General features: G+C 69.8%; 10 protein-coding genes across 10 annotated transcripts; 5 read left to right on the top strand and 5 right to left on the bottom strand.

The window, feature by feature from the left end:
- Positions 1-35: 35 nt before the first annotated feature.
- On the bottom strand, positions 36-3,335 carry MICPUCDRAFT_60839 (tRNA-splicing endonuclease positive effector; the record flags this gene model as incomplete). Its single annotated transcript, XM_003060961.1, has 1 exon — positions 36-3,335. The coding sequence occupies one exon, from the start codon at positions 3,333-3,335 to the stop codon at positions 36-38; it is 3,300 nt and encodes a 1,099-aa protein (XP_003061007.1).
- Positions 3,336-3,449: 114 nt separating this feature from the next.
- MICPUCDRAFT_49685 (uncharacterized protein) lies at positions 3,450-4,198 on the top strand. The gene has a single exon (XM_003061225.1). It carries the CDS (start codon positions 3,514-3,516, stop codon positions 4,108-4,110), a length of 597 nt encoding a protein of 198 aa, XP_003061271.1. The 5' UTR covers positions 3,450-3,513; the 3' UTR covers positions 4,111-4,198.
- Positions 4,199-4,244: 46 nt separating this feature from the next.
- On the bottom strand, positions 4,245-4,967 carry MICPUCDRAFT_2967 (uncharacterized protein; the record flags this gene model as incomplete). Its single annotated transcript, XM_003060960.1, has 1 exon — positions 4,245-4,967. A coding segment is annotated over one exon (723 nt), but the record flags the coding sequence as incomplete, so codon positions are not given.
- A 1,152-nt stretch (positions 4,968-6,119) lies between these two features.
- MICPUCDRAFT_48125 (uncharacterized protein) lies at positions 6,120-7,012 on the top strand. The gene has a single exon (XM_003061224.1). It carries the CDS (start codon positions 6,333-6,335, stop codon positions 6,939-6,941), a length of 609 nt encoding a protein of 202 aa, XP_003061270.1. The 5' UTR covers positions 6,120-6,332; the 3' UTR covers positions 6,942-7,012.
- A 53-nt stretch (positions 7,013-7,065) lies between these two features.
- Positions 7,066-7,605, bottom strand: MICPUCDRAFT_6332 (uncharacterized protein; the record flags this gene model as incomplete). The annotated part of the gene is made up of 1 exon (XM_003060959.1): positions 7,066-7,605. A coding segment is annotated over one exon (540 nt), but the record flags the coding sequence as incomplete, so codon positions are not given.
- A 494-nt stretch (positions 7,606-8,099) lies between these two features.
- MICPUCDRAFT_60834 (uncharacterized protein) lies at positions 8,100-8,734 on the top strand (the record flags this gene model as incomplete). The annotated part of the gene is made up of 1 exon (XM_003061223.1): positions 8,100-8,734. One exon carries the CDS (start codon positions 8,100-8,102, stop codon positions 8,616-8,618), a length of 519 nt encoding a protein of 172 aa, XP_003061269.1. The 3' UTR covers positions 8,619-8,734.
- Positions 8,735-8,994: 260 nt separating this feature from the next.
- MICPUCDRAFT_41372 (uncharacterized protein) lies at positions 8,995-18,973 on the bottom strand (the record flags this gene model as incomplete). The annotated part of the gene is made up of 2 exons (XM_003060958.1): positions 8,995-18,732; positions 18,863-18,973. The coding sequence occupies 2 exons, from the start codon at positions 18,971-18,973 to the stop codon at positions 8,995-8,997; spliced, it is 9,849 nt and encodes a 3,282-aa protein (XP_003061004.1).
- Positions 18,974-19,321: 348 nt separating this feature from the next.
- On the top strand, positions 19,322-20,557 carry MICPUCDRAFT_60832 (uncharacterized protein; the record flags this gene model as incomplete). The annotated part of the gene is made up of 1 exon (XM_003061222.1): positions 19,322-20,557. One exon carries the CDS (start codon positions 19,322-19,324, stop codon positions 20,555-20,557), a length of 1,236 nt encoding a protein of 411 aa, XP_003061268.1.
- Positions 20,558-20,628: 71 nt separating this feature from the next.
- MICPUCDRAFT_60831 (uncharacterized protein) lies at positions 20,629-21,612 on the bottom strand (the record flags this gene model as incomplete). Its single annotated transcript, XM_003060957.1, has 1 exon — positions 20,629-21,612. The coding sequence occupies one exon, from the start codon at positions 21,610-21,612 to the stop codon at positions 20,629-20,631; it is 984 nt and encodes a 327-aa protein (XP_003061003.1).
- Positions 21,613-21,870: 258 nt separating this feature from the next.
- MICPUCDRAFT_41370 (uncharacterized protein) lies at positions 21,871-25,627 on the top strand (the record flags this gene model as incomplete). Its single annotated transcript, XM_003061221.1, has 3 exons — positions 21,871-22,049; positions 22,258-24,589; positions 25,025-25,627. The coding sequence occupies 3 exons, from the start codon at positions 21,871-21,873 to the stop codon at positions 25,625-25,627; spliced, it is 3,114 nt and encodes a 1,037-aa protein (XP_003061267.1).
- Positions 25,628-25,913: the final 286 nt, after the last annotated feature.

Here is a 25,913-nt window from a genome sequence, read left to right as displayed (position 1 = left end):
GCAGACGTGTCGTAGAAGAAGAAGACGTTAGTCCACTAGTGCGGCGGCGGCGGCGGCGGCGGCGCGACCGGCGCCGCCGCCGCTCTCGCCGCCGCCGCCGCCCTGGCCGCCTCCGCTGCTTCTCTCAGCGTCGGCGCCGCGTTCACCGCCGCCGCCACTTGTCGCGGCGGCGGCGGCGGAGGAGCGGGTCCGACGGGAACTATCCGCGGCGGCGGCGGCGGCGGCGGAGGAGCGGGTCCGACGGGAACTATCCGCGGCGGCGGCGGCGGCGGCGCGATCGTCTGGGGGGCGACGGCGACGGGCGCGTTCGCTCTCGGCGGCGGCGCCGCCGCCGGCTGCGGCCCCGCGAAGTCCGCGTCCATCGTCCTCAGCTTCATCACCTCCGCCGGGTCGCCCGGCGCGCCGATCACCAGCCCTCCCGCGGCGGCCCAGCGCAGCCACCGCCCCCACGTGACGTGATCGCTCGCGAGCGTGTTAGGGTCGCCGCACACGACGACGCCGCGCTTCGCTCGCGTCAGCGTGACGTTACACCGCCGCGCGTCGGAGACGAATCCCATCGTCCCTCTGTCGTTGGACCTCACCGTGGACACGACCATGACCTCTTTCTCGCGGCCTTGGTACCCGTCGACGGAGCTCACCTCCACGCCGGGCTTCCCCGTCTCGCGATCGATCCCGGTCTGGATCCCGCGGTTGCGAAGCTGCCGTCGTATGTGACGCACCTGCGCCGCGTACGGGGTCACGACGCCGACGTCGCGCGGCTCGAGCTCGCCGCCGCCGGCGCGAAGCAGCCGCGATAACACGTCGACGACGACGTCCGCCTCTCTCTGGTTCACGAAGCTGCCGTTCCCCTCTCGCCGCTCGTGGCCGCCGTAAGCCCCGGAAACGCCGGGGACGCCCACGGGCACGAACGCGATCGGGACGCCGGCGTTCGGCCACGCGAACCCGGAGGGCGCCGGTCGATCCCTCGCGAGCGTTCCCGACTTGACGCGGCCGTCGTAAAACGCGTCCGAGGGGAACCGCGACAGCGCCGGGTGCATGCGGAACTGCACGTCCAACAGCTTCGGTTTCACCCCCATGTTCGCGAGGCGGTCGAACAGCGACGTCGAGAGGCCCGCGTTCCCGGCGTCGCGGCACGTCACCGTCGGCGGCAGCTGCTTGTGATCGCCCACCAGGACCAGCTGATGGCACCCTTTCGAGAGCGGCACGAGGCTCGACGGCTCCGTGACCTGACTCGCCTCGTCGAGGAGCACCGCGGAGAAGTTAAACTTCTCGAGCATGTCGCTCCCGGCGCCGGAGCACGTGCAGCACACGACGTCCGCCTGCCGAAGCGCGCGCTGCTGCGCGAGGCTCCGCTCCGGGCCGGTCCTGTCGTTGAACATTCGCTCCAAGACGTACTTCAGAAGCTCCGGACGCACGGCTTCCGATCGCCCGACGCGAACCACGCGCATCCGCGCGTCCGCCATCCCTTGCACTAAGTTATCCACCGCGGTGTTGCTGTCGCTCGTGCACAGCACCGGGCCGCGGTTCATCGCGAGGAGGCCTTTCACGATGGCGACGGAGGTGTACGTCTTGCCCGTGCCGGGAGGGCCTTGCACGAGCGTCAGGCGGTTCGTCAACGCCGAGCGCAACGCGTTTCGTTGCGACTCGTTCAGCGACTTCGCGATCGGGTCGACCGCGCCGGAGGCGAAGTCTTTCGCGAACTTCTCCGCGCGGTCAGGGATGAGACCGCTCGCGCGCTCGTCGCACGCGAGCGGGACGTCCGCGGCGGATATCGCCCCGAAGGCTTCGTAAATTTCGTGGTCGTCGCCTTCGCGGTAGTCGCGGTAGTCCCCGCCGCCGCGGTCCCCGCCGTCCGACATCTCCCCTGAATCGGAATCGGAGTCGTCGTACTCTCTCTGCCTCGCCGCGGCGGCTTTCTGGACGTAATCCGCCTTCGCGAGGACGTCGAACCCCGCGGTGAGGATCTGCCGGAAGCACGGATCCGTGAGCGACGATTTCTCCGCGTTTTTCGGGTTGGCCGCGCAGTGCGTGTCCACGTTCAGTAACGCGCGTATCGCCTCGACTTGCCTGCGAAACGTCACCCTGTTCGCGAGCTTATCCACGCGCCACCCGCCGCCGCTGATGTCCTTGTGCCCGCCGCCGATGATCTTCACGCGCAACCCGCGGTTATCGAGTTCCGTGGAGACGATTTCGCCCTCGTACTCGATCATCTCTTCACGGCTCGCGTCCGCGTCGCCGTTGGCCACCACGGCGGCGGCGCTCGCGGCCGCCTCCGCCGCCTCCGCGGACCCCGGCGCCGGCGCGCGCAGATCCGCCGCGGAACCGCCGCGTCCCATGCCGGAGAGCCCCCCGGAACTGCCGTACGCGCCGCCGCCGCCGCCGAGGCCGCGATTCGTAGATTCCGTCCACTTCTTCAGCCGCGAGATCAACACCGAGTCGTTCTTCCCCATGACCCTCCGCCCCTCCTCCGGCCTCAGCGCGGGGTACTCGCGCGGCCCGCGCAAGAAAATCTCCCCCGCTTTCTTCCCGTTGACGGACGCGTGAAGGTCCAGCATCGCGCTCCCGCCGCGTTCCATCGCGTCTCCCGGCGCGCTCCGTATGCGACTCAGATAGCTCGCGCTCTCCTCGCAAAACTCCATCGCGAGGAGCCGGTAGTACGTGTTCACGTACCCTCGCGAGTGCGCGTCCAGACCGGACACCACGGGACCGAGCGCGTTCACGAGCTCGACGGCGACGGCGCCGGACACGCGGCACGGCAGCGACGCGATCATCTGCGACAGCAGCTTCAGCGGCATCGGCGCGCCCGTCTCTCGCATCGCCTTGGCGACGTGCACCGCGTGATCGACGTGCGTCGCGCGCATCAAGCCCAGGATCAACACGTGAAACGCGTCCGTCTTGAGCATCGGCCCCGGGTTGTGGTTGAACGGCACGGCGTCGTGCGCGTCTCGAGCGGCGAGGAAGAGCTCGTACGCCCCGGGGACGTCGCCGTCGTGCTCGATCGCCTTCCTCACCTTCTTGGAGTAGTTGGTCCGGTCCGCCTTGGGTTTCTTCTGCTTCTTCGGGCGGTGGCCGTGGCCGCCGCCGCCGCGAGAGCCGCCGCCGCCGCCGCCGCCGCCGCCGCGCGCGCGCTTGCTCGAAGATCCCGTGAAGGCCGCGCGCTCGCTCGAGCTGAATCCCCGCGCGCTGTTTCGTTTCCCGGCGCCGCCTCGGTTCACGCCGAGTCCTCCTCCTCCTCCTCCTCCTCCTCCTCCTCCCCCGCCGCCGGCGCGGGCCTCCGCCCGTTGGCGAGCGATGCGCCTCTTCTCCGACGCCTTCGCGGCCGCGGACTTCGGCATCGCTCCCAGTGCGCGTCTCAGATCTAGATCTGAAGCTCTCGATCGTGCCGACTTAAAATTGTCAATGATGAAGACTCGACTCGGTCAACGCACCACCCGCGCAGACCCGAGCGCCGCCCGTCCGCCCACCCCGTCGCGAGTCGACCTCCGTGAACCAAGGCGGGCGACGCGAGGTTCGATGTTCCGCAAAGGCGGCGAGTCCACCTCCGTGAACCAAGGCGGGCGACGCAAGGTTCACACGACGTACCCGGACGGCGCGGAGATGATCGAGGAGTTCGATCTGAAGACGGACGAGCTCCTCGTGCGACGCCGGCGCGGGAGGACGACGCTCGGGAAGGACACGCCGTGGGAGTACCTCGTCGGCGAGGCGCCGAGGACGTTCGCCCCGGACACGGGGACGCTGATCGAGTCGGGCGCGAACCCGTCGTTCACGCGGTCGCAAGACGCGCCCGGGAGCTTCGTGTGGCGCGTGCGAAATCTGCCGTACCCGAAAGAGACGTACGACGTCCGGTGCGACCACGAGGCGCAGCAGGTCGTGATCCGGACGTCGAACAAGAAGTACTTCAAGCGGTTCGAGGTCCCGGAGCTGAAGCTGCTCGACAAGAAGCTCGAGGACGCGGCGCTGTCGTGGGACTATAGGAACTTCACGCTCATCGTGCAATATAAAAAACCGCGCGAAGCCGTCGTGGCGGAGATCGAAGAGAAGAAGGATCGCATGCAGCTCGCGGCGAAGAAGACCCCGGAGGAAGGGGACGTGGATTGTAAACAACAGTAGGCACACGTAGAGGTGCGCGGGTGGGTGGGGTGGGGGGGGGGTGTTAGCGGCGCTCGGTAACTTATCAACTAAGGTTAAGAAGACTATTCGTCCGTCGTTCCGCCGCCGCCGCCGCCGCTGCCGCCGCCGCCCGCGAACGCCATGTCCACGTCCGTCACGTCGAGCTGCAGTATATCGCACGGGCACCCGAGCAGCGTCCCGACGTTCGGCGACGTCCGCCCGAAATCCCCGTGCACGAACTCCTTCACGTACGTCCCCGCCTGCGTCGTCATCCGCAGCGTGAAGAACCGCGGCGACCCCGGGACCGCCTCCGCGGACATCGACGCGATCGTCCGCTCTCTCACCGCCGCCGACCGTCGATGCAACACGCGCGTCGGCGTGGACTGCCGCACGACGAGGTCCTTGACGCCGCACAGCTTCGCGACGTCCGCGTCCGTGAGCGCGCGCGCGGCGTAGCACACGGCCGAGTACGTCTTCTCCTTCTCCGCGCTTCCCTCGTGCATCGCGCGGTATCTCTCGTGGTCGGAGAGGTGCAACCCGGACGCGGTGACGACGCCGTCGCCGTTCGCCTCGAGCTCGCGCTCCATCTCCGCGCACTCCGCCGTGCTCGGCGCGATCCTCCGCGGGTTGTGGACCTCTAATATGAACGGCCGCCCGCCGCCGAGCATTCGGACGTCCATGTCCTCTCTGCCCGCGGCGTTGAGCTTCGCGCCGTCGGCGCGAAGACGCCGCACGACGACGGCTTCCAGCGACGTCTGCACGCTGCCCTCGCCCACGGTCTCGCCGTCCGCGACCCACGGCGACTGCGGGACCCCGCGCGCCCACTTCAGGTACCGTCCTCCGACGTACACGGGCGCGTGGTACGTCAGCATCCGGCACGTGGTCTTACGTCTCGGCGGAGACGGCGGGACGGCGACGCCCGCGGCTCGACACGCGGAGGACGTCGCGTAGGACGGCGACGACGACGCGACGCGCTCGGCGTAGTTGTACGCGTTCCCGTGCGCGGACCACCTGGCCGCGGGGGCGTCTGGCATCGTCGGGACGTTGAGGTGCGCGGGGGGGAGTTTGCGCTTCCGGTCGTGGTGATGATGCCTCCCGCCGCCGCCGCCGCTGCCGCCGCCGCCGCCGCCGCGACCGCCGCCGTCCACCGGCGCGAAGCTCGCCTCCGTCGCGGACGCCTCGTGCTCGAACAGAAGCGAGAACCGGAAGCTCGCGTCGTTGGAGTGTTTCAGACGCGCGCGTCCGTCCTTCCCGCCGAAATTCTCCAGGAGCGGGATGACCAGGGCGCGGAACACGTCCTTGACGTCCTCCGCTTTCGGGAGCTCGGCGGCGGATGCGTCGGCGTCGGCGGCTGATGCGAAAACTTCCGCGAGGTGCGCGCGCGTCGCCGCCTGCCGCACCGCGAGCGCGGGCGGCAGCGTCACCTCGAGCGCGAACGCGTTCATCTCGTGCCCGCCCGCGCGCATGCCGTCGACGTACTGCATCACCGACGACACGTCCACTCGCTCGACGTGCGTTTGTTTCGGCTTTCCACTTCCCCCAGAGGCGGCGGCGGCGTCGTCGCCGTCGCCGCCGCCGTCGCCGCTCGTGCACGCGCCTTCGCCGCTGCGCGCGCGCGACGACGACACGTCCAAGCTGAGCTGTAAGACGCCGAGGCAGCACGGGCACGGCGCGTCGTCGCGGGACGTCGACGCGGCCGCGGCGACGTACGCGTCGCGCTCGGAGGCGCATCGCGTGCCGTGAAATCGCAGCACGCAGAGCGGACACGCGCCGAGGCGCGCGAGCTCAGCCTTCACCGCGTCCGCGTCCGCGGGCATCTTCGCCGGCGACTTCTCGCCCTCCTCCTCGGCGGTATCGAATCGCGCGACGCGTCACTCGTCGCCGGCCCGCCCGTCCTCCTCCTCCGCGCGATGACGACTGACCGCTCAGCGCGCGCGAGTCACGCCGTCGCGTCGCCAGTCAAAGGCGAGCCACGACAATTTTGAACGCCAGTCAGTGTGATCCGCGCCCGGCAGGCGGGACCAGGTCGTCGCGCGAGCCTCCGCGTCGTCTCCCGCGCGTCCACGCGTCGCGCGCGACGCGTCCACCCGTCGCCGCGCCCGCGAACCCGCGCGGCTCGAACCCGCGGACCGCTCGCCTTCGCGGTCGGGCGCGCCGAGCTAGCTAGCCGCTCGTAGAAAAAGAGGAAGGGAGGAAGCGCGAGGAGCGCGCGTCCGAGGGGGATGGAGCAGCAAGCGCAGCCCGCGCCATCCCCTGCGCCCTCCCCCGCGCCGCCCGCCGCGGAGGCGCCGCCGCCGCAGTGGCGCCCGACCGCGGAGGACGCCGCGAAGCTCACGCCGACGCAGCTGGACACGCTCCGGCATCAGATCGCGGCGTTCTCGCACGTCTGCAACCAGGCGATCATCTTAGCGCAGCAAAAAGTCGAGGAAGGGAAGTCGTTCAACGCGCCGGGGAACTCGCTCCCCGGGCGAGGCGCGGGCGTCATGCACGCGCTGAGCTCGAGCATGGGCATCTCAGCATCGGGCGCGGGCGCGCAGCCGAGCTACCCGGCGCCGGTGTACAACAAAAATCCAGACGGCCCGCGGGGGCCGTCCGCGCCGCGGTGGAACCCCACGCCCGCGCAGCTCGCGCGTCTCGAGGAGCTGTTCCTCACCGGCATGGGCACGCCGAACGGGGAGCTTCGGACACAGATCACGGAGGAACTCGCGAAGTTAGGGCCGATCAACGAGGCGAACGTGTACAACTGGTTCCAGAACAAAAAGGCGAGGATGAAAAAGGCTGAGCGGGAGAGAGAAGCCGCGCTCGCCGCGGGGCGACCGCCGCCGGTGTAGCGCGCGCGCGGAGAGTTCTAATAATCGACGTCCCTCGACGTTTATTAACACCATACTAACAGTCGTACTGTATTCCATCGCGTCGCGCGCGTCGCCATCGCGATCACATCTGCCCTAATCGCGTGAGTCGCCGCTTGATCTCCGTCAGGCGGTTCTCCGCGACTTGGTTCCCCGGGGAGAGCGTCAACGACTCCTCGTACGCCGCCATCGCCCCCTTCACGTCCTTCAGCTGCTCCAGCGCGTCCCCGAGGTTGTTCCACGCGGTGACGTACCCGGGCTGAAGCTCCACGGCCCTCTTAAACTCCGTCACCGCCTCCTCGAGCTTGTCCGTGGAGAGATACCCGAACCCTAACGCGTTGTGAATCTGCGCGAGATCCTCCTCCGCGCCCTCCCACTGCGCCGCCGCCAGCCGGAGGTTCCGCACCGCCTGCGTGTACACCTTCTTCCGGAGCATGATGCTCCCCATCTCGAAGTACTCCTCCGCGGTCGCATCGCCGCTGCGAATGCGCTCCCCCATCTGCTTCGCGCTCTCGTCGAGCTCGCGGCGGATGAGCACCTGACGCACGACGATGAACCCGGCGAAGCCCAGGATGGCGAGGAGCGAGCCGAGGTAGACGAACTGGATGCCGCCCTCGAGGCCGTCCGCGACCTGCGCGATCGCGTTGGTCGCGTCGACATGCGCGGGCGTCGCCGCGGTCTTCACGACCGATCTCGATACGCGCGTTTGAGAGGACGTCGCGAGACCGCCGTGTCCGCGCCGGACGGCGAGCGCGCGCGGGGAGGCGGCGGCGATCGGCGACGATCGCGGGCGCGTCGTCATCATCGCGGACGACGACGACGACGACGACGACGCGCGGACGACGCGCGACGCGCGCGCGGGCGCGGCGGCGCGCGCCGGGGCGAGCGATATCGCGCTCGCGGCGGCGACGGACATCGTGTGCGAACGGTGAAGCCGTGCGCGCGACGACGGTGTGCGCGCGTCGCGGCCGATCCGTGCGTGGCGTATCTATCCCGAACGCCGCTGCTGTGCTGCCACCGAGATCGAGTCCAGCTGTCAGGAGTCGCCGCAGCGCGACGCGACGCGACGGTTCGCCGCGCCGTGACGTCGTCCAGTCCGATCAGATCGCGGCCGCGCACTCCGCACGGCACGCCGGCACGATGAGCACGCTGACGTCCTCCGCCGCGACGATTTTCACGACCGGCTCGCGCGCGCGGTTGCGCCCGCGGCGCGCGCCGGTCGTGGCCGTCCGCGCCGGCGCCGCGGTCGTCGTCGCGTCCGCGGGCGACGCGCCATCGCCCGTCCAGCTCGGCACCGCGAAGATTCCCGCGAACTGCGACGAGGAGGTCTTCTGCTCCTCGCTCTATCAGTGGGCGAACGGCCTCGTCACGAGCGGTCAGAACATGCCGTTCGCGCTCCCGCAGCGCGTGGACCGCCTCCCGACCGGGTTCTCGATGGCGTTCCTCGTCTCCGATCCGAAGGGAGAGCCCGGGACGTTCGTGTCTTGCGGAGAGATCGTCGCGAGCGTGGAAGACGTCGACGGCGGGGGCCGCGCGCTCATGGTCACCGGCACCGGGGACGTCGCGATGAAGGGAAAGCTGATAGACGTCCCGATGGTGATGCAGACGATGCCGGGGGCGATCAAGAACGCGATTTTGGGGTCGACGAGAGGGTTGTAACGTGACGCGCGCGGAGGGTGTGGGACGCGCGTGTTTCAGTAGTCGCGTTGCAAGCGCGCGCCTCGCTCGCGCGATGCAAGCGGGGGCGAAGACTGTCGCGTTTTCCTTTCTCCTTTCTCCTTTTTCGTGCGTGCGCTCCGTCGTCGCGCGTGATCTGACCTCGTTCTCGTTCTCGTTCTCGTCCGTCCGTGTCGTTCGTTCGTTCGAGGCCTCGTCCATCGTGTACTTCCGTGTCTTGTCGTGTCGTGTCGTGCGTGTCGTATCATCCTCGCGCATCGTGCCGCGTGTCGTCGTCGTCCGCGAAAACGACGCGCGAAAGAACCGCGTCGCCGACGGGCCCCGAACACCCGAACGGGCGCCCCGGCGTCCGGTTCACTCACTCGACCGCCGCGCACCGCGCGCGCTCGAACCCGAGCCTCTCCCCCGCGCGCACGGACATCGCGAGCCCGTCTTTGTGCTTCCACGAGAACAAAACGCCGTCGCGGCCGCCGACGAGCCAGCATCCGGGGCACAGCGCGACGTCGTCCTCGAACGCCACGTCCGCGCCGTCCGCCGTCGTCCGCAGCGCGATGGTCTCGTCGCACGCCCTCGGCGCCGTGCCGGGCTCGAGATCGTCTAGGAACGCGCCTCTTCGCGCGGACGCGGTCCCCGGCGCCGCGGACGCCTCGCGCGAGCGCACGCCGACGTAGTAGCACGTCGCGACGAAGTCCTCCGCGGGCGCGTCGATCGGCGCCGCCCCCGGGGAGGGGACCACGGAGGTCGGGAACGCGAACGGAATCTCCAAACCGGCGAGGCAGACGCCCTCGTCGTTGGCGTTGATGAGCGTCCCGGTGACGAACACCTCGAAGACTTCGTCTCCGGGTCGCAAGAGCGTGAGCGACCCCGCGTTGGTGTCCCTCGCGCCGCCGGTCTCGACGTCGCGCGCGCGCAGGAGCTGGAACGATCCGCGGACGCGCGCCGCGGCGAGCGGATCCGACGCGCCCGCCGGGGACGGGCACGCGGCGACGTCCGCGTCTTCGCACGTCGGCGCCGCCGCCCTCGCGTCGACGCCGGGGAACGACGACGACGACGACGACGACGACGACGACGACGCGGGGGGTTGAACTCGCGCTGCGGCGGGCGCGGACGTGTTCACGAGGAGCTCGCCGTTCGGCGTGATCGTGATCGTGCTCGCGGGGATCTGCGTCGGCTCACCGGGGACGAGGACGAACGAGCGATTCTCCGCCGGCGTCGTCTGCGTCGTCGTCGTCGGCGGCGTCGCGACCGGTTCCGCGGGCGTGGGCGCGGGCGACGGCGGCGGCGCTTCCTCGCCGCCCACGGGGACGACGCGGATATCCGGCGGAGTGGGCTCCTCCGGGGCGGCCGCGACGGTGTCCGCTGTCTCGTCCGGGGACGGGAACGGGATCGTCGGCGCGCGCGTGGGCTCCGCGGCGACCGGCGCGGGCGCGGGCGCGGGCGCGGGCGCGGGCGCGGGCGCGGGCGCGGGCGTCTCCGCCGACTCTGGGACGGTCGCGCCCTCCTTCGGGGGAAACCACCCCGACGTCCACGGCGTGTCTTCGCTCGCGGCCCACGCGTCGGGCTCTTGCATGTCGAACCCCGCGGCCGCGCGCTTCAGCCAGCACGAGTGGTACGCGTACTCGACGCAGTCGCCTTCGCAATACACCCACACGTTGCAGGCGTCGTTCGCTTTGCAGTCCTCGCAGCAGTCCTCGGCTTCGCCTTTGATCAGCGCGTTCCCGTCGTTCAAGAGCTCGCCTTTCAGGTTCAACCCCTGTCTGCCGAGGCACGAGGACGTGTCTCTGTCGTCGCCCTGCGCGATAACGGCGCGCGCGGCGCCGTCTCCCGCGGTCGCACCCGGACCTGCGGAGAGCGTCTCCGGGACGGCTTCCGCGGCGTCGACGACGTCGCCGACGGCGCCGCCGGGGGCGCACTCCAACGCGCCGACGGTGGGGCCGACGAAATCCAGCGACGCGCCCTCGCGGTGCGTCACGCGGAACATCTCGCCCTGGACGCCCGCGCCGACGATCTCGCACCCGGGGCACAAGACGCCGTCGAAGAGCACTTCGAGGAGGAGGACGCTCGGCGGCGATGACGCCTGCGTCGCCGCCGCGTTTTGTCCCTCGCCTTGGTCCCGGTTCGGAGGCGAGTACGTGGACAGCGCGAACTTCACGCCGCCGCAGCCGCCGTCGGCGTCGACCGGGAACGACTCGCCGTCCGGGGACGCGATCGCGACGCCGCTGCAGCCGATTTCGAGTTCGGACGCGGGGTCCAACACCGCGCGCCAGGACCCGTCCGCGGGCGGGAGCACCCACGGCGAGAACACGATCGGGAGGACGATCCCGTCGAGGTTCACGTCCGCGGAATCCGACGTGGATTCGATCGACCCGGCGAAGACGTACTCGTCGTACGGCTCGTTCGGAAGCCCGGGCTCGAGCGGACCCGCGCCGCGGCTCCACCACTGGACGTTGTTCGCGAGCTTCAAGACGTCGTCGAAGCAGCGCGCGACGTCCGAGGCGGACTGCATGGACGACGGCAGCGCCGCGGAGTCGCCGGGGAGGTTAGGGGTCGCGGTGGGCGCGGCGTCGGCGTCGTCGTCGGCGTCGGCGGCGGCGCCGCCGCCGCCGCCGCCGGCGGCGGGAGCGCCGTCTTCGCCCACGAGCGCGAACCTGCTCTCTTCCGGCGTCGTCGGCGGCTCGTAGTCGTCGAAGCGGTTGCCGCTGCCGCCGCCGCCGCCGTCGTCAAAGACCGCACCCTCGTCGTCGTCCTCGCCGCCGCGGACGCGGTCTTCGAGGTTCTGCCAGAAGTCGGAAACCTCCCCCGGGTTGCTGTGCTGCCGAACGCCGAGGAACTGCTTCAACCCGCGCGCGTGCGGCGGACGCGGCGTCGGTAGCTCCAGGAGCTTCCTCCGCTCGCCGCCGCCGCCGTCGCGCGGCGTCGGTCGCAAGACGTGGTCGAGGTCGCAACGCAGCCGCATCACTTGCGGCTGCATCGCGGTCAACGTGTCCCTCGCCGGGTGCGTGAGCTTGAACAGCGCGCCGTCGGTGCCTCGGCCCACGAGCGAGCACTCCTGGCACAAGGACACGGGGGTGACGCGCACCAGCACGCCGTAGTCCACGACGTCGTAGCTGAATCGCTCGCACGGAATCTCCTCGCGGATGTTCCCCAACCGGCCGACGATGTTCAACCCGAGGCACTCGACCGTGGGGGACGTCAGCGGCGGCGCGTACGTCCGCGTCGGCGACCCTCGCGGGCGGTACCGGATCGGGATCGTGAGCTCGGGAATGTCGAGGACTCGGTTCTCGCAGCACGAGACCGCGCCCATGACGAAGTAGCTCGTCATCCCGGGGTCGAGGCTCGTGGTTAAGAACGACTTCACGCCGCGAGCGGCGTCGCAGACGCCGCCGCCGAGAGAGTCCCCGGGGACGACTTCGCCGTCGCGAACGACGACGCCAAAGTTGGAGAGGCCGTTTGGAATCGTCGCGACCGCGGTGGACGGCCCCGGCGCGGTCGCGGGCGCGGGCGCGGGAGAATCGACGACGGGCGCGATCGTCGGCGCGGGCGCGGGCGCGAGCGAATCCACAGACGCGTTCGTGTCCAAGAACGTCGACGCGTCCACGGTGACGACCGTGCCGTCCGGGAGCGTGAACGTGAACACCCCGGCCTCGTCGTCGAAACTCGCGTCGATGTTTTGCAGCGCCTCGACGAACGCGGCGATGCCTTCGTCCCTGGAAGACAGCGGCGTGGACGCGGTCGCGTCGCCGACGGACGCCTCGAGCGCGCCCTCGTCGCCGTGGAGGGTGATCTCCGCGTCTGGTTCTTCCTCCTCGCCGTCGGTCGCGTTCGCGTGCACGCGCGTGACGCCGCCGGTGGGGGACAGAACCGTGACGCCGACCTCGCCGCCGTCGACGGTGAGTATCACGCCGGGTAACGCGCCGATCTCGTACGTTACGACCCCATCGCCGTCCATGACCACGCCGGCGGCGCTCGCCGTGTCGTTCGCGAGCTCTGGCAGCGTTAAAACCGCGGTGGGGATCAACGACGCGCTCGGGGTGAAGTTCCCGCTTTCGTCGAACCCGCTAAAGTTTGAAATCACGACCGCGCCGGACGCGGTGACCGTGGACACCGCATCGTTGACGTCGTACACCTCCGCGTCGACCTCGATCGTCGAGTTCGGCACGGTGCCGTACGTCGTGACGTCCACCGCGGTCACGACGTCCTCCTCGGTCGCGATCGCGGCGTCGAACCGCGCGGACGGGCACTGATCACCGATCGTCAGGTCGACCTGGCACGCCCCGGGAACCGCGGATAACACCCGGCGGTGGATGTCCCGCCGCGCGGTGACGTTCATCGCCGCCTCGACCGCGCCGTCGCAGAAGCACAGGTTATCATTCACGGCCTCGATCCTAGAGCAGCACGCGCGCCAGCCCAGGTCGAGCTCGAACGGTTCCACGATGCTCTCCAGAAGCGGGATGCACGACGCCTCCGCGATCACGACGGAGAGGAGGCACGACGCCGTGGACGACGGGACAATCTCCCCGAGGCCGGTGTCGTCCGTCGTCGCGTAGATGAGCCCGCCGCGTCCGCCCGAAGCGCGCTGAAGCTCGAGCTCGGTGACGGCCTCGACGTCGTCCGCGTCGCAGATCGCCTCGCCCAGGGCCGGCGGCGCGTCCAAGCGAAGCGAGCACGCGGCGGGGGCGACGGAGAAGAGATCGGGGTTTATCTCGCCGAGGCGGTCGAGCCCGTCGGCGCCTTCGCAGAAGCAGCCGCGATCGTGCGCAGCCTTCAAGAACGCGCAGCACCGGGTGACGTCGTACGTCGACACGTTCACGCCGTGTCGGACGTCGCCGCAGATCTCCGCGGCGTCGTCGAGGTACTCGTCGCACGTGACGTAGAACCACAGCTGCTCCGTTCCGACGGGGACGGTGACGAGCGTTTGGTCGTACTCGACCTCACCGATCGGCGTGGCGACGTCCCTCCAGAGGATCTCCCACGTCGTCGCGTTCGTGTAAGCAATCGGCAGCGTCGCGGGGATGCCCTCGACCTCGGTCACGATCGCGAGCGGCGGCGGGAGCGACAGCTGTTCGTTCACCGCGGGGCAGGACTCGGTCAGAGAGAACCCGCACCCGAGCGGGGCGAAGCCGATGAGACGCGTGAGGAACGTTTCGCGCTCGGGACGCACGGCGAGGCGCGAGCCGTCGCCGTCCTCGTCCTCGCACAAGCACCGCGACATGTTCAGAACCGTGGCGGCGGAGCAACACGGCACGTAATCCGTCACGAGCGGCGCCGGGCCGGGGGTGACGCGCGTCAGGCGCTGGCACATCGCCGCCGCGGCTTCGACTTGATCGTCGCACGGCAAGCTCACGTCCAGCGCGCCGCCTTCGGAGATCAGAACCTCCACGCTCGCGACCGGTTCGTCGGACAAGTCCTCGCGCTCGTTCGTGATGAACGTCTCCAGCGCGCGCATGTCCGTGCACACGTCCCCGGTCTTGATCGTGAACCCGCACGCCATCGGCGTAAACGCCGCGAGCGCGTTGAAAAACGTCGCGTTGTTGGCGTTGACTTTGCTCACGACTGCGGCGTCGCAGAAGCACGCGGCGGCGTCCATCTCGGAGACGATCAGGCAGCACGCGGGGAACGCGCTCGGGTTCGGGGTCTCGTTCGACGTCGTCCGCATCCCGACCTCGCACGTTTGCCGCACGTCCGAGACTTGGTTGACGCACAAGTCGCGGAGGTAAAACGCGTTCGACGTCGCGACGAGCGCGACGACGCGGACGTACCGCGCGGCGAAAGCCTCGCATCCGTCCGCGTCCGCGACCGTATACGTGACCCTGTACACCCCCGGGGTCGTCGTGTCGAGCTCGGACGCGTCGCGGACGATCGCGTCCGTGAGGTCGCCGTCCTCGTCGTCCGTCGCGGTCGCCCCGGGGTCGATCCAGACGGAGTTGACGAAGACCTCGTTTCGGCCCGGGCCGGCGCCGGGGCCGAGGAGGCGGATCCGCGGGCAAGCGTTCGGCGGGACCGGGACCGGAGGTTGACCTGGAGGCGGCGGCGACGGCGGCGACGCGACCGGCGCGGGCGGCTCGCCCGGCGGCGGCGGCGACGGCGCGGCGGGGGGCAGCGGCGACGCGACGACCGGCGCGACCGGAGCCTCCGGCGGCGGCGGCGCCGGAGCCTCAGGAGCCTCAGGAGCTTCAGGCGGCGGCGGCGCCGGAGCCTCAGGAGCCTCAGGAGCTTCAGGCGGCGGCGGCGGCGGCGCCTCAGGAGCCTCCGGCGGCGGCGGCGGCGGCGCCTCAGGAGCCTCCGGCGGCGGCGGCGCCGGAGCCTCAGGAGCCTCAGGAGCTTCAGGCGGCGGCGGCGCCGGAGCCTCAGGAGCCTCCGGCGGCGGCGACGACGGCGCCGCAGGCCGAGGTGGCGCCCCGGGAGGCGGCGGCGATGCGGCGACCGGCTGCGGCGGCGCGACCGGCGGCGGCGGAGACGGAACCTCCGGCTGCGGCGATGCGGCGACCGGCTGCGGCGGCGCGACCGGCGGCGGCGGAGACCGAACCTCCGGCTGCGGCGGCGTGATCGGCGACGGCGGCGCGGGAACCGGCGCCACGCACTCCTCGCCGACGAAGAGCTCCACCTCGGAACCGCACAGGAACGGCGCCATGAGCGACACTGGCCGAATCCGGGGTCCGAGCTCGTCGAGGACGTCCGCGTCGCAGAAGCAACGCAGCTCCGGGGAGTTCATCTCTCGGATGACGTCGCAGCACCCTTGCGTCATCGTCGCGCTCGTGGCTTCGCCCAACAGCGGCGCGCACTCGCCCATGAGCCGTCGTAACAGCTGAAGGCACGGCGGCTCCGGGGTCACGACGCGAATCGGCGCGAGAGGTTGACCAGGCGGCGGCGGCGACGGCGCCGCGGGAGCAGGAGGTTGACCAGGAGGAGGAGGAGACGGAGCGGCCGGCCGCGGAGGCAGACCTGGCGGCGGCGGCGACGGCGCGTCCGGCCGCGGCGGGGGAGGAGAAGGAGGAGGCGGCGACGGCGCATCCGGCGCGGGAGGCCGTCCCGGCGGCGGCGGCGACGGCGCATCCGGCGCGGGAGGCCTTCCCGGCGGCGGCGGCGACGGCGCATCCGGCGCGGGGGGCCTTCCCGGCGGCGGCGGCGACGGCGCGTCCGGCGCGGGGGGCCGTCCCGGCGGCGGCGGCGACGGCGCGTCCGGCCGCGGGGGCGACCCGGGCGGAGGCGGCGACGGCTCGGCCGGCTGCGGCGGCGGAGGAGACGGCGGAGGCGGCGCCGGCGACGGCGCGACAACCGGCGTCGGTGGACGCTCCGGCGGAGGCGGCGCCGGCGACGGCGCGACAACCGGCGTCGGTGGACGCTCCGGCGGAGGCGGCGCCGGCGACGGAGGAGGAGACGCCGCGACGGGCTCCGGCGGCGCCCGCGGCGGCGGCGGCGACAGCGCGTCCGGAGCCGGAGGCGCCTCCGGCTCAGGCGGCGGCTCGACCGACGTAGGTGGCGCTCCCGGCGGCGGCGGAGACGCCGCCGGCGCTTCCGGCTGCGGCGGGAGCCCCGGAGGCGGCGGCGGCGGCGATGAAGGCAGTTCGACGACGACCGGCGCCGGCGACGCGCACGCGACTCCCGCGAGGAATGCATCCTCGGGGATGCCGCACACGAACCCTCCCACGAGCACGAGCGGATCCGCGAGCTGCTCCAGCGCGTCGATGACGTCCGCGTCGCAGAAACACCGCCGCGTGTTCATGTCCGCGATCACCTCGCAGCACTCAGCCGCGTCCTCGATCGAGAGGTCTTCTTCTTGACCGAGGAAAACGCCCGTACACAGCGCGGGGACGCGAGCCGCGGACTCGAGACACGTCTCGGGCTCCGCGGGCGCGGGCGCGGGCGCGGGCGCGGGCGCCTCCGTGACGAGCGGCGCGGGCGGCGGCGACGCCACGGGCGCGGGTAACGGTACCTCTGCCCCGGGCGCGCACGCGGTGCGGTTCACGAGACCGGACGTCCAGTTCATCGCGTCGTCGCCGCGCGCCCACGCCGGCGGCGGGAACTGCTCGTACAAATCCGGCGCGAGCCACTTCAGCCAGCACTCGCGGTGCTTGTACAGGTAGTAGTCGCTGTAGCACCCGTCCTCGCCCGCGCAGTACACGAAGCTGTTGCAGCCGTTGAAGCGGTGACACACGTTGCAGCACGCCTCCGCGGAGTCGACTAAGAGCTCCGTGCCGTCGTTCAGAGGATCGCCTTTGTAGTTCGCGGCGTCTTCGATCTGACACGTCGCGCAAGTCGGGCCTTCCTCCTCTCTGACTTCCACCATCGTGTCCGGGACGAACGGGTCGACGTCCTTGTCCGGGAGCGACCCGGAGGTGTATCCGACGTCCGGGCCGCGGTCACCGGGCGCGGGGCCGGGCGACAGAAGCTCCGGGTCTTGGTACTTCAGGACGCACTGCGAGTACGAATACAGCGCGGTGCCTTGCCCGCAGCCGTCGTCCACGGTGCAAAAGCTCCACACGTTGCAGCTCGGGTTCTCCTGGCACGCGAGGCAGCACGCGCCCATGGACGACGTCAAGAACGTCCCGCCGTTCAGAACGTCGCCGTACAGGTGCGTGTCCTCCTCGCTGTTGCACGGCGTGATCGGTCCGTCCGTCGCGGGAACAGCGAGATCCGGCCCGGCCCCGCAAAAGGGCATCGCCGGCGGCGCGATCGCAAACGCGGACGCGTCCGACCCGGAGATTGTCCTCCAGCTCGCGATGACGTTATCGGGCCCGCCGACGATGAAGCACCCGGGGCACAGACCCAAAGATCCGTACACGAAGCTGATGCGCAGCCCGTCCGCGGTCATGACGAGGTCGAGGTCGTCGCACGACAGCGGCGCCGCGGGCCGCTTCATCGCGCCGCCCGCGCGAAAAGACTCGAGCGGCCACGCGAGCTGCGCGCCCTCGCAGGTCACCTCGAACGACGCCGGGTCCACGGTCTCCGCGTACGGGACCGGGACGGTCACGCCGGTGACGTCCATCGTCGCGCACGAGCGGTGCCCGACGACGCCGGAGGCCTGGGTCAGCGCCGTGTCGTCCTCGTCCACCGCGGGGATGACGCTGTGAAAGACCATGTCGAGAAGCGACGGACACGCGCTGAGCTTCAGGTGCTTGTTCGGGTTCCATCCGAGCATGAACGTCGGCGCGAGCAGAGGAAGCTCGGACGGCGGGAGATCCAGGACGTCCACGTCGCAGTACGGCGCGAGCAACGTCACGGAGTTCTCCATCGGCATCGCGGTCCGCTCCTTGAACGAGAACAGAAAGTTCGAGTACCCGCCGACGAGAAACTCGCCCTTGGACAGCTCCACGTCTCCGAACGTCACGCGCGGTCCCACGGCGTCGAAGTCGAGGACGAGCTCGTCGCACGGCACCGGCCTGTGGCCGCCGTCCGGGCCATCTGGCGGCGACGGCATCTTCTGCGCGCCCCAGCACATGAACACGAATCGGTCCGGGTCCGCGGTCTCCGTCGCGCCGGTGCTCTCGTCCGTCACGACGACGCGCGAGAATTCAAACGCGACGGTGACGCCGCGCAAAGAGACGACGGCGTCTCCGGCGTTCGCGTCGTCGCGCGTGACGACGAGGGAGACGTACATCTCCCTCGCGGCGGCGGCGCCGCCGGAGGTCTCCGCGTCGACGGCGCCGACGCGGATGAGGTCCTCGGACGGCAGCGACGTCCACGTCGTGACGCTGAACTTGAGGGCGCCGTTCGCGAGGTCAGCGCACGCGGCGGCGGCGGCGGCGGCGGCGGCGGCTCCCGCGTCCGCGTCCGCGGCGGCGGCGGTGGGCGGCGGCACCGTCGCGACGCCGTCTTGAAGCGACCGTCGCGGGGTGTCGATCCGGATCGCGTCCGGCGACGCGTCCGAGCGCGCGACCGTCGTCGCGGCGGCGTCGCCGCGCGCGAGGGAGATGGCGTGCGTCCTCGGCGCGGACCACGACCCCGACGCCCTCGGGGTGGCGTCGGCGTGGTTTTTTTCGGTCGCGGTCGCCGGCGACGCGTTCTCGGGGCCGCGCGCGACGACGCGCGCGTCGACGTCGCGATCGCGCGTGATCGCGTCATCGCGCGATGGTCTCGTCGCGGCGCGTCCTTCACCCTGCGCGAGCGATCGCGTGGGCGCGGCGGGGGGATCGGAAGCGTTCAGCGCGCGCGGGAAAAGACGGACGGTTTAGGGCCTGCGCGCGCGACGAGCGCGCGGCGCGGAGGCGAGAGCGGGCGGGACGCACGAATGGAGCGAAGAGCGCGGCGACGTCAAACGCGTGCGCGACGTTGACGTTGATCGCGAGCGCGAAGAGTAAGACCCATGCGAGCGCCGCGAGCGCGGAAGCGCGCTTCATGTCGACGACGCGCGGCGGCGGCGGCGGCGACGCGGGAAAAGAGTAAGAGCGACGAGCGGAAACCCGCGCGCCGCGTGAACGATCTCGATCGCCCGCGTCGTCGCGATGCCGATCCGACGCGCGCGCGGCGACCGCAGATCGTGGGATGTATTAGAGAACTCTTCCTCGACGCGGCGTTCGATGATGTGTGCGGCGCGCCGGCGGGAAGAGAGAGGAACTCGCGGTCGTCGTTGCTTTTTGCACAGCTGTGTTTTTGAACAACGACACTTCTGTTCGCGCGAACAGAAAGGAAGTTCTCTTCTCGCGCCAAGGCTATCACTCCGTCCGACGCTTCCCCCGCGCGGGACCATGCACGCGGTCGCGATCGTCGTCGCGGACACCGAGGACGCCGCGAACGCGCACGCGATCCCGCTCGTGCGCGCGCGCTACGCGACAGTCGCCGAGGTCGCCCCCGACGCCTTCCAGGTCGAGCGTCGCTGGGAGCTCGCCGCGGAGGAGGGCATATTGTGGCGCGGGGTGGTGGGGGGGGGGAGGGTCGTCTGCCCTCACGTCCACGTGTTCGTCGACGTCCCCACGCTGACGGACGATCTGCTCTCGTTCTGGGTCCGCGGGATCAAGATCGTGTCGCTCTCGATCGCGGCGACGATCAACACCGACCTCGGGGAGTGGCTCGCGACGACGCTGCCGAGGTACGCGAGCGCGGACCTCGAGGTGCTCGACTTGGGTACCTCCCTCATCCTAGACCCGACGCGCGTGCGCGCGATGCTTCGCGCGCTTCCAAAGCTGCGCGTGCTCCTGTTCAGCGCGCGCGGGTTCGTCGGCGAGTGCGAGAACAACGAGACCGGGTGCGTCTTCGTCGGCATGGACGATCACCCGTGCTTGGAGCACGTGCGCCTGAGCCCATCGCTTCGAAGGAGCACGCTCGACTTTGAACTCGCCGCTCTCATCAACGCGTGCGCTTCGCTGAAAGCGGTGGACTTCGTCGAGATTCCGCCGCCTTTTCCGTTCAAACGCAACGAGCTCGCGTTCATCAAAGGCCTGACGCACGCGTACACGACGATGCGCGCGCTGCACGAGGAGGGCGACAACGCGTGGGTCACGAACATCCTGGACGACAACGAGTGGATTAAAATGGTGAGAGGATGGAAGGCGCACGAGAAGAACAAAGCGGCGGCGGCGGCGGCGGCTGCGGCTGCGGCGACTGCGGCGGAAGAGGCGGCGGCGGCGGGCGCGGGGGAGGCGATGATCACGAACGCGGACGACGATAACGAGGAAGAGAGCGCCGCGAAGGTCATCGACGAGGTCATCGGCTCAAACAACCGCAGCGACGCGTTGAAGAAGGTGGACAAGTACCCGTGGGAGGAGGAAAACGGCGGCGGCGGAGCGACGCGACCCTCAAGTCGTGCACCGCTCAAGGTGAAAGTGGTGAAAGCCTCCTTGCGAGAGGTGACGAACGCGCCGGCGACGGAGAGCGCGCCCGTCCCCGGTCCGGTCAAGATCGCCCGGAAGATTTCGCCGCCGTCGCCGATGAGAGAACTGTCCATGCCGTCGCCGATGAAAGAAACGGGGAACCCGAACGCGTGAACAGAAGCAGAGAGATAGAGAAGAGCTCTCGACAAACTCGAGTTTTGTTTTACGAATACAACACGTCAGCGTCACGCGTCCGCGACTTGGGCGATATCCCGCAGGTGCTTGAGCAGCTGCTTCGTCGCCTTCCCCGCCTTTTTCTTCTTCTTCCCCCCGGTCCACCCCCCCTCGTTCGCGGTCGGGACTAAGCTCCCATCCTGTAACATCGTCGCCTCCGCGGCGGCGGCGGCGGCTTCCTCCTCCGCCTCTCTCCTCGCCTTCTCCGCCTCCGCTCTCTCCTTCTTCGCGCGCGTCACGAGCTGCCCGAGCTCTTGCCTCGTGAACCTCCAGCTCTCCCGACGCGACATCAACCCGAACACCTCGCTCTGGACGTCCGCGTCGCCGGACAGCAGCCGATCTCTCCAACCGGTCGCGGTCGCCTCCACCTCCGGGGACACCGTGAGCAATCCGACGCCGGCTTGAAGGTTTTCCACCGCGAGCTGTATCGGGAGGACGTCCTCGTCGTCCATGATCCGTAAGAGCTTGGATATCTTCCCCTCGCTGCGCTTCCTCGCGATGTGCGCGGTGATCTTCGCGGTCGCGTAAATCTCCTCTCGCAGCTCGTCCGGCATCGTGATCTTCGCGAGGGACGACCGCGGGAGCTCGCACAGGACTTTCGTGAGCTCTTTGTACTCGAGCATGAGCTTCTTAATCGCCGTCTTGTTCGGGCGTCCCATGTGGACGTACGGGTCGTAGTCCTCGTCGAAGTCGTTCTCCTTCTCTTCCACGAACTTGTCCGACGCCCTCAGGCGCTTGGACGAGTACGTCGCGGCGCAGAGCGTCCGCGAGCCGCGAGGCTCGTCGTGGGAGCGACGTTGACGATGACGACGCGTGTCGCCGCCGCATTCGCCCCGGTGGCTCGAGACGGCGAGGAGGGACGACGCGCAGTGCGCGCGCGATCGCGGTCTGGAACCGGCCGGTCGAAGCGCTCTCGTCGCGACGTGGAGGTGCCGGACGGGGGGATGGACGCGGAACCCGAAGGTCGCCGCGGTCGTCACCGCCCGCGCGAGCATCGTGCTGCGCGGCGCTCTCGGGAATGCCGAAATCCGCGCTTTCTGAACTGCCCACACCAGCTGAGGTGCGTTCTATACAAAAGTTTTTCACCCATTGTCCGGTTTCAACATTTGATCGCGTCCCCTTTCAACTGACCGGAGAACTGTTTTTGTATGGAACGGCCCTGAAGAGCGAGAGAAATCCGCTCATCACACCCTTCGGCGCAGGGGGCGCGGCGAGCGTCCCGGGCGCCTTCACGCGTCCGCGTCGCCGCCGCGATGGACGACGTGGACGACGTCCAGCTGGACGTCACGCCCGCGTTCGACCTCGTCGTCCCGAGCGCGCACAACCCGCGGACGCGGAAGGTGCGCGTGGAAGGCGTCGATCTCGGCTCGAGGCATCCGAAGCTGACGTGCGTGACGCTCGTGCCGCAGTTCCCCGCGGTGTTCGCGGGAAGGTACGTCTCGCGTCCGCGTTTCCATCCCCACGCGCGCGTCCGCGAGTTCGTCGCCGTCCGCGCGGAGAGACGCGTCGCGAGTCGCGTTCGGTCGGACCGCTCGACCGCGCGCGGTGGAACAGATTTCGGCACCCGATTTAGGAACGCAACGCGCGTTCTGTCATGGTCGTCCGCTGACCCCGCTCCCCTCGCTCGCACCGCCCAACAGAGAGGACGGCGCGATCGCGTTCTGGAAGCTCCGCGTGGAGGGCGACGTCGTCTTCACCGTGGACTTCGAAACGATGACCGGACACGCGTCCAAAGTCACGACGCTCCTCGCGCTCGACGGGAGCAGATCCGACGGGAGGTTCGACAGCGGCGTCCTCGTCAGCGGCGGCGTCGACGCCGGCGGCCGAGTCTGGGACCCGACGAAGATGGACAACAAGTGCGTGCAGAGACTCCACGGGCACACGGGAACGATCACGTGCATGACGCAGGCGGGGCCGTGCCTCGTGACCGGCAGCACGGACGGCACGTACCGCTTGTGGGGGCCGGGGAAGAAACCCCCCGGCAGAGCCGCGGCGAGGTACCCGTGCTTCGATTTAAAACGCACGCTCGGGCACAGCCCCGGGTGGATCACCGCGGTGTGCTTCGACGCGACGACGGACGTCGGCGACGTCGGGACCGTGTACGCGGGCGACTCCACCGGCGCGTTCTCGTGTTTCAAGCCGCGTCTGGACAAGTCGAAACCCGGAGGGATGGACTTCTCCGCGGATGAGAACCGAGGACGCGTCCCGTTCAAGCCCGTGCTCGGCGAGCGCGGCGTCGTCTCCATGCTCTACATCGCGGAGGAGAAGACCGTGTTCGCGCTGACGTACGATAACTGCTTTCGGGTGTACGACGTCGGCCCGGCGCGGCACGGCACGTGCCTGCACGTCGTTCGAAACAAAACCCGAGATGTGTTCCGCGCGATGCGATACGACGCGAAGAAGCGGCAAGTCTTCGTCGTGGACGAAGCCGGCGCGCTGATGGTGTGGAACGTTCCGTCCGAGCACGTCGTTTACGACGCGCACGTCACCGGGGTGTGCGTCACCGCGGAAGACGACGTCAAGCTCGGGGCGAACATCCCCGCGGTGGATCTCGCGCTGTGGCCGGGCGGCGACGACGTCTTAGTCGCGACGCCGGCGGGCGCGATCAAAGCGGTGAAAGTCACGCGCGAGAGCGACTACCGCACGATCAAAGGCGGGCACGGGGGGATGCACCACGGCGAGGTGATCGCGTTGGACGTCGGCGTCGTCGACGACGCCGAGCGCGTGTTCTCCGCGTCGTTGGATTACACGATTCGGCAGTGGGACACGTGGGACCTGGCGTGCGTTCGGACGTTCGAGGAGCCGCCGCCGCCGCGCGGCGAGCGGGCCGAGATCGCGTGCATGACGTACGCGGGCGTGAGTAAAAAGATCGTCACGGGGATGACGGACGGGTCGTTGAGGGTGTGGGGCGTCGAGAGCGGGCAGTCCGTGCGGTTGTTCGACGAAAAACTCGCGCACGATGACTCGATATCGTGCTGCTGCGTCATGGAAGGCGGCGGGAGCAAGCTGAATGAAATTTGCGCCACCGGAGGGTTCGACGGCCGCGTCGTGATTTGGAACGTGAAGCACACGCGGTACAGCGCGCCGGGGTTTTTGAAGTCGTGGAACGCGCACGAGGGCGACCTGAAGGAAATATTAGCCATGGTCGCGTTCGAGGCGGATGATCTCGTCGACGGCATCGCGGCGGCGGCGGCGGAGGACGACCGCGTCGACGCCGCCGCCGCCGCCGGGGACGACGACGCGGACGACGCCGCGGACGAGACCGCCGGCGGTGCTACGCCGATCGAGCGTCAGGATAACGGCTCGGAGCTCGTCACCGCGGGGAACGACGGAATCGTGCGCGTGTGGCGCGCGCCGAACGATCTCATGGCGTCGTTCATAGGGCACGACGAAGCGGTGACGTCTCTCGCGTTGTCGTCCGACGCGAGGACGCTGTTCAGCGGCGGCGAAGACGCGTCGATTCGCGTCTGGAACTTGGCCGCGGTCGTGAACGCGTCCTTGACCGCGGAGGCGGGGACGCGACCGGACACGAGCGACGATTTGATCGCGGTTCTGAAGGGTCACGACGGCGCCGTGATCGCGATGCGGACGCTGACCTCCGGTCACCTTCTGTCCATCTCGACCGAGGGCGAGCTCCTCGTCTGGACCCCGGACTGGTCGGGCGCGACGTACAGCTCGTTTCGACACCAAGACGGGTTCCGGAGTTTAGTCGTCCGGGAGAACGTGAACCGGGCGTTGATCGGGACGACGAGCGGCGCGATCATCTCGATCGAGGCGCTGCCCGCGGAGGGCGGGCGCGTGCACAGGGAGATGCCGACGGAAGAGGAGGACGAGGAGACCGCGGCGGCTGCGGCTGCGGCGGCGGCGGCGGCGCTGGACGTCGTCGACGCGGAGGAATCCGCGGAGGCGGCGAAAGCGGACGAGGACGAGATCGAAGACGTCGACGCCGAGTTCGAGCGCCTCGGCGGGACCGTCGAGAACGACGCGGAGGACGATTGAGAAGGACATAGTGTAGTAGCCGGTGAACTAGTCTAAGCATTCATTCATCGCTGCATTTTCAACGCGCGCGAAAAGCTCTTCGCTTCTCTCGCCGCGCCGTCGCCGAAGCTCTCCACGAGGAACGTCTCCACGTCCGCGGCGTCGTCCATCGCGAGCAAGTACTCCGCTAAGAACGCGTTGTCGTCCTCGCCCGTGAACGTCGCGAGCTGCGCGCCCGCCCAAGACAACACATCATCGCCGCCGCCGCCGCCCGTCTCCAAAGCGCTCAACCGAAGCGCCTCTTCCAGGGCCGCGTCTTCGTCCATGGAATCGGGCATCACGCCCGCGGAGTCTAGGGCTACATTTTTTCCCTCCTCCTCCTCTTCCTCCTCCCTCCTCTCCTCCCTTTTCTCCTCTACTTCTTCTAAGCCTACCCGCGAGCGGCGAATCGCGGTCGCGATCTCCAACGCCGCGCTCGCGTCGCACCCCGTGAGGTCGCTCAACAGCGCCGCCGCTTCCTCCGCGGTCGCCATCGACGTCGTGACGTCCGCGAGCGCGCGCGCGGAGTTTGAGTCGCCGCCGCACACGCGCGTCAGTCTCGCGAGCGGATCGCTCGCGTCGGCGTCCTCCTCGTCGTCGTCGACGACCTCTTCGATCTCGCCGCCGTATTCTATCTCCCCGCGGAATTCGCCGCCTTCGCCTTCCCACGTCTCCCATTCCTCCTCGCGCGCGCGCGCGTCGTCCTCGAGCGCGCTCAACTCGATCGCCAGCGCGAACGCTTCCTCTTCCGTGAGGTCTCCCCACACGTCGTCGCACTCGACGTGCAGACCGACGCTCGCACCGCGACGACGACTCGGTCGCTCGGATTCGAGGAGACTCAGACGCATCGCCTCGCGCATCTCTTCGTCCTCGCGGTCCGCGTCGTCGTCGTCGTCGTCGTCGTCGCGCGTCGTCTCTTCCTCCGCGCCGACGATCGGACCGAACGTGAACCCGCCGCCCGCGGCCGCGCGGAATCCGGGGGAGAAGGGCTGAACCTCCGGATCGTCTTCTACATCTTCGTCATCGTCGCCGGACGCGTCGTCGTCGTCGTACTCGTCGTCGAGCGCGTCCGCGCGGTCGCCGTGCCCGCCGCCGCGTTTACGCGCCGCGGTGAACCCCAACGTCGGCCGCGACGGATCGCCCTTGCCGTGCGCGCCGACGCCGGAGGCGCGGCGGCCGGCTCCTCTCCCGGCGCGTCCGATCGTCGCAGGGCGCCGGCTCCCCCGCGCGGACGTGGACGTGGACGTGGACGCCCTCGTCATCGGCGGCGCCGTCGACG

This window comes from Micromonas pusilla (assembly GCF_000151265.4).
Source record: "Micromonas pusilla CCMP1545 genomic scaffold MICPUCscaffold_9, whole genome shotgun sequence".
NCBI lineage: Eukaryota > Viridiplantae > Chlorophyta > Mamiellophyceae > Mamiellales > Mamiellaceae > Micromonas > Micromonas pusilla.
The sequence above is the reverse complement of the archived record's forward strand: the minus strand, read 5'-3'. Positions and strand labels throughout refer to the sequence as shown.